The 9,824-nt window shown below is 48.9% G+C and overlaps 1 protein-coding gene across 1 annotated transcript in view; it reads left to right on the forward strand.

Moving 5' to 3' along the window:
* The window catches only part of ildr1b (immunoglobulin-like domain containing receptor 1b), a 61,181-nt gene extending 51,617 nt beyond the window's left edge, over positions 1-9,564 (forward strand). Inside the window, exons 9-10 of the mRNA XM_084314072.1 lie at positions 5,599-5,673; positions 8,954-9,564. Of these exons, the coding sequence (XP_084170198.1) occupies positions 5,599-5,637 (39 nt within the window). The 3' untranslated portion in view covers positions 5,638-5,673; positions 8,954-9,564. The remainder of the gene's footprint in view (positions 1-5,598; positions 5,674-8,953) is intronic.
* The last annotated feature ends 260 nt before the right edge of the window (positions 9,565-9,824 follow it).

A 9,824-nucleotide genomic window follows, 5' to 3' on the forward strand; every position in this document is an offset into this window, starting at 1 on the left:
TAGCAGGGGACCTACAAGGACCCTTGGTTAGGGGTTAGCAGGGGACCTACAAGGACCCTGGGTTAGAGGTTAGCAGGGGACCTACACGGACCCTTGGTTAGAGGTTAGCAGGGGACCTACAAGGACCCTTGGTTAGGGGTTAGCAGGGGACCCTATAAGGACCCTTGGTTAGGGGTTAGCAGGGGACCTACAAGGACCCTTGGTTAGGGGTTAGCAGGGGACCTACAAGGACCCTTGGTTAGGGGTTAGCAGGGGACCTACAAGGACCCTTGGTTAGGGGTTAGCAGGGGACCTACAAGGACCCTTGGTTAGGGGTTAGCAGGGGACCTACAAGGCAGCGTTTCCGTTAGAACATATTCGTGCCGGTCTGAGTGTCCTGCAAGATTTCTATCCCCGGACATATTCCTGAAATTCCGGTCAGAGTTTTAAACAGCAGTCTGTTATAATCACATTTTTATGAGCTAACGAATTCCGTTATATTGGACATTTGTATTAATTACATCAAGCGAAGAATGAGAAATTGATTTGCAGAATCAAATTACTATCTCTCGCCTCCCAAGTTAGTGCGATACGCTGATCCAGCATCAAGCTCTGCTCGCACTGCAGCAGCTGTCACACGCACCCCCAAATGAATCTCGAGTCGACATCGCTTCACCTCGTTGTATCAGACACGTCACACATATCATAATGTTCAACTTCACACACAGCAAACTGTAGTTGATCATCACATTGCCTCGTTTGCATGCAGAGAGCGAGAGGACGAGCCACATGCTCGTAATGCGTTTGTTGATTTCATTATAGCCTACATTTAGTTATAATCAATTATATGCATTACTATGTGACACGGCAGTCAACCAACAGTTGCATTATGATTAAAAAATGTCAACACTTACTCACCCCGTCTCGTTCTGCCTATCCGTTTTGTACCTGCGACTAGATCCCCATTGCATTGGAACAGGTGGACTTCTGCGAGGCTCGCAACGGTAGCAGCAGACTGGGGATGCTCTTTGTGGTTCAATCAATAAAGTGTACTTTGTGTACGTTCAATCAATGTTATCTCTCGTACATCATAGACGCTAGACTACTAGACTATAATGTCGTACCTCAGCCAGGAGAATTTAACTTTCCACTCGGGCCGCCGCCTGAACGCTCGACATTTGTTTATTTTCCGCGGGAGCATCGGCGGTCTCTGTGACTTCAGAAGACTCATCTTCGTTGTCAATGTCATTATTATTAGACCTGCTTGTGCTTGGTTTCATGAAATATTTGTTAGGTTTAGCTTGTTTGGCCATCTCTCTCTCTCGCTCGTATAGCTGTTTGTCGTTATTATGGTGGCCAGACAGGCTCAAAAAAAGAAAAAAAAAGATTCACATCCGAGCGGCGCCATCCGCGCTTTATTAGAGCGAAGCACAATGAAACAAATGAATTGATTGTTTTGTTCATCGCATAGGCTATTTAATTTTAGCCTATTTTAATACAATTCAAATAATAAAATTGTGCTTAGAGGAATTATTTCCACCGGACATTATGACCGGAGATATTTAAATATTCGGACTTCAACATATTTTGCCAGTCAAATACCGGTAATTACCGGCTAACGGAAACGCTGCTACAAGGACCCTTGGTTAGGGGTTAGCAGGGGACCTACAAGGACCCTTGGTTAGGGGTTAGCAGGGGACCTACAAAGACCCTTGGTTAGAGGTTAGCAGGGGACCTACAAGGACCCTTGGTTAGGGGTTAGCAGGGGACCTACAAGGACCCTTGGTTAGGGGTTAGCAGGGGACCTACAAGGACCCTTGGTTAGGGGTTAGCAGGGGACCTACAAGGACCCTTGGTTAGGGGTTAGCAGGGGACCTACAAGGACCCTTGGTTAGGGGTTAGCAGGGGACCTACAAAGACCCTTGGTTAGGGGTTAGCAGGGGACCTACAAGGACCCTTGGTTAGGGGTTAGCAGGGGACCTACAAGGACCCTTGGTTAGAGGTTAGCAGGGGACCTACAAGGACCCTTGGTTAGGGGTTAGCAGGGGACCTACAAGGACCCTGGGTTAGAGGTTAGCAGGGGACCTACACGGACCCTTGGTTAGAGGTTAGCAGGGGACCTACAAGGACCCTTGGTTAGGGGTTAGCAGGGGACCCTATAAGGACCCTTGGTTAGGGGTTAGCAGGGGACCTACAAGGACCCTTGGTTAGGGGTTAGCAGGGGACCTACAAGGACCCTTGGTTAGGGGTTAGCAGGGGACCTACAAGGACCCTTGGTTAGGGGTTAGCAGGGGACCTACAAGGACCCTTGGTTAGGGGTTAGCAGGGGACCTACAAGGACCCTTGGTTAGGGGTTAGCAGGGGACCTACAAGGACCCTTGGTTAGGGGTTAGCAGGGGACCTACAAGGACCCTTGGTTAGGGGTTAGCAGGGGACCCCTACAAGGACCCTTGGTTAGGGGTTAGCAGGGGACCTACAAGGACCCTTGGTTAGGGGTTAGCAGGGGACCTACAAGGACCCTTGGTTAGGGGTTAGCAGGGGACCTACAAGGACCCTTGGTTAGGGGTTAGCAGGGGACCTACACGGACCCTTGGTTAGAGGTTAGCAGGGGACCCTACAAGGACCCTTGGTTAGGGGTTAGCAGGGGACCTACAAGGACCCTTGGTTAGGGGTTAGCAGGGGACCTACAAGGACCCTTGGTTAGGGGTTAGCAGGGGACCTACACGGACCCTTGGTTAGGGGTTAGCAGGGGACCTACAAGGACCCTTGGTTAGGGGTTAGCAGGGGACCTACAAGGACCCTTGGTTAGGGGTTAGCAGGGGACCTACAAGGACCCTTGGTTAGGGGTTAGCAGGGGACCTACACGGACCCTTGGTTAGGGGTTAGCAGGGGACCTACAAGGACCCTTGGTTAGGGGTTAGCAGGGGACCTACAAGGACCCTTGGTTAGGGGTTAGCAGGGGACCTACAAGGACCCTTGGTTAGGGGTTAGCAGGGGACCTACAAGGACCCTTGGTTAGGGGTTAGCAGGGGACCTACAAGGACCCTTGGTTAGGGGTTAGCAGGGAACCCTACAAGGACCCTTGGTTAGGGGTTAGCAGGGGACCTACACAGACCCTTGGTTAGGGGTTAGCAGGGGACCTACAAGGACCCTTGGTTAGGGGTTAGCAGGGGACCCTACACGGACCCTTGGGTTAGGGGTTAGCAGGGGACCTACACGGACCCTTGGTTAGGGGTTAGCAGGGGACCCCTACAAGCACCCTTGGGTGGGGGTTAGCAGGGGACCTACAAGGACCCTTGGTTAGGGGTTAGCAGGGGACCTACAAGGACCCTTGGTTAGGGGTTAGCAGGGGACCTACAAGGACCCTTGGTTAGGGGTTAGCAGGGGACCTACAAGGACCCTTGGTTAGGGGTTAGCAGGGGACCTACAAGGACCCTTGGTTAGGGGTTAGCAGGGGACCTACACGGACCCTTGGGTGGGGGTTAGCAGGGGACCTACAAGGACCCTTGGTTAGGGGTTAGCAGGGGACCTACAAGGACCCTTGGTTAGGGGTTAGCAGGGGACCTACAAGGACCCTTGGTTAGGGGTTAGCAGGGGACCTACACGGACCCTTGGTTAGGGGTTAGCAGGGGACCTACAAGGACCCTTGGTTAGGGGTTAGCAGGGGACCTACACGGACCCTTGGTTAGGGGTTAGCAGGGGACCTACAAGGACCCTTGGTTAGGGGTTAGCAGGGGACCTACAAGGACCCTTGGTTAGGGGTTAGCAGGGGACCTACAAGGACCCTTGGTTAGGGGTTAGCAGGGGACCTACAAGGACCCTTGGTTAGGGGTTAGCAGGGGACCTACAAGGACCCTTGGTTAGGGGTTAGCAGGGGACCTACAAGGACCCTTGGTTAGGGGTTAGCAGGGGACCTACAAGGACCCTTGGTTAGGGGTTAGCAGGGGACCTACACGGACCCTTGGTTAGAGGTTAGCAGGGGACCTACACAGACCCTTGGTTAGGGGTTAGCAGGGGACCCCTACACGGACCCTTGGGTTAGGGGTTAGCAGGGGACCTACACGGACCCTTGGTTAGAGGTTAGCAGGGGACCCTACAAGGACCCTTGGTTAGGGGTTAGCAGGGGACCCTACAAGGACCCTTGGTTAGGGGTTAGCAGGGGACCCTACAAGGACCCTTGGTTAGGGGTTAGCAGGACCTACAAGGACCCTTGGTTAGGGGTTAGCAGGGGACCTACAAGGACCCTTGGTTAGGGGTTAGCAGGGGACCTACAAGGACCCTTGGTTAGGGGTTAGCAGGGGACCTACAAGGACCCTTGGTTAGGGGTTCGCAGGGGACCCCTACAAGGACCCTTGGTTAGGGGTTAGCAGGGGACCCTACAAGGACCCTTGGTTAGGGGTTAGCAGGGGACCTACAAGGACCCTTGGTTAGGGGTTAGCAGGGGACCTACAAGGACCCTTGGTTAGAGGTTAGCAGGGACCTACAAGGACCCTTGGTTAGGGGTTAGCAGGGGACCTACAAGGACCCTTGGTTAGGGGTTAGCAGGGGACCTACAAGGACCCTTGGTTAGGGGTTAGCAGGGGACCCCTACAAGGACCCTTGGTTAGAGGTTAGCAGGGGACCTACAAGGACCCTTGGTTAGGGGTTAGCAGGGGACCCTACAAGGACCCTTGGTTAGGGGTTAGCAGGGGACCTACAAGGACCCTTGGTTAGGGGTTAGCAGGGGACCTACAAGGACCCTTGGTTAGGGGTTAGCAGGGGACCTACAAGGACCCTTGGTTAGGGGTTAGCAGGGGACCTACAAGGACCCTTGGTTAGGGGTTAGCAGGGGACCTACAAGGACCCTTGGTTAGGGGTTAGCAGGGGACCTACAAGGACCCTTGGTTAGGGGTTAGCAGGGGACCTACAAGGACCCTTGGTTAGGGGTTAGCAGGGGACCTACACGGACCCTTGGTTAGGGGTTAGCAGGGGACCTACAAGGACCCTTGGTTAGGGGTTAGCAGGGGACCTACAAGGACCCTTGGTTAGGGGTTAGCAGGGGACCTACAAGGACCCTTGGTTAGGGGTTAGCAGGGGACCCCTACAAGGACCCTTGGTTAGGGGTTAGCAGGGGACCTACACGGACCCTTGGGTTAGGGGTTAGCAGGGGACCTACAAGGACCCTTGGTTAGGGGTTAGCAGGGGACCTACAAGGACCCTTGGTTAGGGGTTAGCAGGGGACCCCTACAAGGACCCTTGGTTAGGGGTTAGCAGGGGACCTACACGGACCCTTGGTTAGGGGTTAGCAGGGGACCTACAAGGACCCTTGGTTAGGGGTTAGCAGGGGACCTACAAGGACCCTTGGTTAGGGGTTAGCAGGGGACCTACAAAGACCCTTGGTTAGGGGTTAGCAGGGGACCTACACGGACCCTTGGTTAGGGGTTAGCAGGGGACCTACACGGACCCTTGGGTTAGGGGTTAGCAGGGGACCCCTACACGGACCCTTGGGTGGGCCCTGGACCCTACTTTGAGAGCCACTGACTCACATCTTTATTGATTTGACCTGTTGAACCAAAAGGTCTTTGTCTCACTTTCCTATTGACCTGCCTCCACTGCTTCCTGTGTGGCTTCCTCTCTCAGGACAGGAGCTACCGCAGTGGCACCAGCGTTGTGATCTGAAGGCCTGTTCTGACCCACAGGACTGTCTCTGCGAAGGTGAACATGAAGACAGACATTGTTAGGTAGGTTGGTTCAGCCGGGCGCGTGACGATGACACGGTCCGACGGGAGCGCTGAAGGTTGAGAAGAATATCATCATGAAGTACTTAAGTGGTTGTCGACTTAACTGTGTGGTAATATAATATAGTGAAAATCATTTTTAAAGGAACACTCCAGCATTTTGTGAAATACACTTCGTACACTTCACCAGAGTCCGAGAAGAAGACTGATGTCAGTTTCATCTGTGTGTCCAGTAGCCCCAGAGAGAGGTCCAGGTGCATGCTAGCCTAGCTTAGCACAATGACTGGAAGCAGTAGGGAGCAGATAGCCTAGCTCAGCACAATGACTGGAAGCAGTAGGGAGCAGCTAGCCTAGCACATGGACTGGAAGCAGTAGAGAGTAGCTAGCCTAGCTTAGCACAAGGACTGGAAGCAGTAGAGAGCAGCTAGCCTAGCTTAGCACAAGGACTGGAAGCAGTAGAGAGCAGCTAGCCTAGCTTAGCACAAGGACTGGAAGCAGTAGAGAGCAGCTAGCCTAGCTTAGCACAAGGTTTGGAAGCAGTAGAGAGCAGCTAGCCTAGCTTAGCACAAGGACTGGAAGCAGTAGAGAGCAGCTAGCCTAGCTTAGCACAAGGACTGGAAGCAGTAGAGAGCAGCTAGCCTAGCTTAGCACAAGGTCTGGAAGCAGTAGAGAGCAGCTAGCCTAGCTTAGCACAAGGACTGGAAGCAGTAGAGAGCAGCTAGCCTAGCTTGGCACAAGGACTGGAAGCAGTAGAGAGCAGCTAGCCTAGCTTAGCACAAGGACTGGAAGCAGTAGAGAGCAGCTAGCCTAGCTTAGCACAAGGACTGGAAGCAGTAGAGAGCAGCTAGCCTAGCTTAGCACAAGGACTGGAAGCAGTAGAGAGCAGCTAGCCTAGCTTAGCACAAGGACTGGAAGCAGTAGAGAGCAGCTAGCCTAGCTTGGCACAAGGACTGGAAGCAGTAGAGAGCAGCTAGCCTAGCTTAGCACAAGGACTGGAAGCAGTAGAGAGCAGCTAGCCTAGCTTAGCACAAGGACTGGAAGCAGTAGAGAGCAGCTAGCCTAGCTTAGCACAAGGACTGGAAGCAGTAGAGAGCAGCTAGCCTAGCTTAGCACAAGGACTGGAAGCGGTAGGGAGCAGATAGCCTAGCTTAGCACAAGGACTGGAAGTGGTAGGGAGCAGATAGCCTAGCTTAGCACAAGGACTGGAAGCGGTAGGGAGCAGATAGCCTAGCTTAGCACAAGGACTGGAAGCGGTAGGGAGCAGATAGCCTAGCTTAGCACAAGGACTGGAAGCGGTAGGGAGCAGATAGCCTAACTTAAGCACATGGACTGGAAGTGGTAGAGAGCAGCTAGCCTAGCTTTGTCAAAAGTGAAGACATACAAGTTTAAAGTTTTTGTTTTATTTGTCACATAATAAGGTACATGTACATTACAGTGAAATGCTTGGTTCTGTGTGAGCCTCCTGAGATTGTGCTTCATACAGTACAGGGGCAAAATACCAAACACTATACAATATATAAAAACTAGAATGCACAAAAATGCTAAATGCTACTTCCAACAACTCCAAAACGGACATACAGAGATTAATATCAATGTTTTCGCCTGACTCTGGGGAAGATGGCAAATAAGTGTATTTCTCAAAATGTTGTTCCTTTAATCTTATTACAGTGGAAAACTGTAAAGGGTGAATAATATGCAGTTATTCAATGTGCATATAGTGTCTCTTTTTTATATTGAAAGTTCTATTTTTTAATGTTTCCTACAAATGAATTCTAATATGGAATTCACTTTTTTCCCTCCTTTTTTACATTTCCTCAGAATTCTATTTCAGAATAGAACTCTATATATGGTTTCACTGGATTTCTGTTGCTAGGGGAACAGTTTGGACCCACCTGTATGTCCTGTCAGTTCTTGCGTTAGCAGACATTCCGACAGGAAATTAATTGGGTTCTGTTTTAGAATGTCCATGTTGTCAAGTTGAACGTGTCCATATCTTTCAGTGACTGGTAGCACTCACTACACCATCATTACAATCATACTGGTGTGTTGTACATCTGACGGGGTTCACGGAAGTCTTTAAATCCTTGTCCTGGCCACACACCAGGATGGTAGTATTTTGTAGTGTTTGTTTTTTGTCTTGGATGAGATATTTTCTGTTTGTATTATGGAAAATGGGTTTTGTCTACTCTTTGTATGGATTTGGTCTGAAATGTTATTTTGGCACTGGGGGAAAAGTAATATAGTGAAGTCTATATCCTATTAGGGCTGGGCGATAAAACGATAACGATAATTATCGCGATATATTTTTATGAAACATGGTCGATAATAAATCGATATTTTTTTTCTTCTTTTTTTTCTTTGTATTGTGACCTGCAACAGGGCAGCTTTAAACCCAGAGACAGTGGACATACTTGTCTTTCTTGCCTGCAACTTAATGTAATGGCTTTGCTTGTCCAAATGACAATACTGACCAAATTGAGATTTATTTTTCTCGTCCATTTATTTGGTTTGCTTTCTAATTTAAAATACAGTTTGAAACCGTCTGTACACAGTAGGCTATGTGTGCTAGCAGAGCTAGTCTCCAGTCACGAGTCACGGTGCACATGTGCGGTGGTTTGTCCACCAAAAAAGCGCCAAAAGATCGAAAATAAACTAGCAGAGCCAGAACTGTTCAACTCCCCTGGAGCCACAGCCAGCAAAGAAGCCGGTTTACTTTCGCTTTTAAACCAGCTGCAGCCTGAGAACTGGAGTGTGAGGGGCTGTAACACTAAAGATGGCGGCAACGACAAAGAATTGCTGCAAAATAAACATACATTTGTTGTTTAACCTCTTAACCTCTTCCGCCTGTGCGGTCCGGTGCCGGACCGCAAATGACATCATGTCATAAACCAATCTCTGCAGACTGTCTGACATAATTATTGTTTAAAAAAAAAAGTGTTCAAGAATAAACATCATAATCATGTCACAACCAGGGATGTGATTGCGCTTTAAGGAAAAAAACCTGAACATTTTCGAAACTATCATTTTTTTTTTTTTTTTTTTTTTTAAACACTATTTGAATGAATGAACACATTTTATTTGTATATATTGAACTGTTCACAGGGAAGAGGAAGGTGGGAGAGGAAAGGGACAAAGAAAATGAATCAAATATATCAGTGTCCCCCTAAAAAAATGTAAGGGGGTCACCTTGACCCCTCCCAAGTCATCCTGGCTAAAACACTAACGTTAGGACCTTATCTTTTCTTCTTTGCAACCAGATTGTGCAACACCTGTAACCGCCTCCTCTGGAAGTCTTGCCTACTGCGAAGGGCTGCAGTTGGACTAATGGACTCTTTTGCTTTTCTTTTGCTCTCAGGTCGATTTTGAGAATGAAGGTGGTGACATTTCTCCATCTTAGCTTCTTGGTTATGTCTAGGTTAGCTTCTGTACCTCATGCTTGAGAGTTTGATGTTTCTACAGAGCTTCACGTTAACTGGACAATGCTTGCTCTCCCTTGAGTAGTGTTGAGTGGCAGACTGCGGCACTGCTTGCAAGTAACCTTCCCTGGTTGGTCAGTTTTACAAAAGCAATCCAGTGTTAGTGCGTTTCCTAGTGTGTTGACGTCTTTACAGTATCTCGCGCCACTCAACAAAACTGCTAACATTATCGATAGCCAATGAAAATCTGTTATGCAAGAATAGCAGGTCTGATAAATGTTGCTTTCGCGTTTCACTTAGACCAGGTGGAAAAATAATCAAAACATATTTAAAAAATATATATATATAAAATAAAATAAACTTTTTAATTTTTTACAATTTTTTTATTTTTTTTATCGTGATTTTAGGTCAGAAAAACCGGAAATCCGGTTAAAAACGGAAAAATCACATCCCTGCACAACAGCAGTTATAATGTATATTTTCATCAATACGTTTGTTTACCAATAGGTTAAAGTGTTATTAGTGAGATTTTAGTTTTTGAAATGTGTTTGTTGTGGTAGCAGAGATCCGCCATTCTGAATACGCGGCCCACGCTGAATGATGCAAAATGTAGTCATTTTGAGAAGAGGACATCCAGAGCTTTCAATGAGCGTTGGAATTTCCAGGTTAAGCCCGGAGCCCTATTTTCTGAAAATCCGCCTAAAATTAAATG

This window comes from Notolepis coatsorum (genome assembly GCF_963971535.1).
Source record: "Notolepis coatsorum genome assembly, chromosome: 5".
NCBI lineage: Eukaryota > Metazoa > Chordata > Actinopteri > Aulopiformes > Paralepididae > Notolepis > Notolepis coatsorum.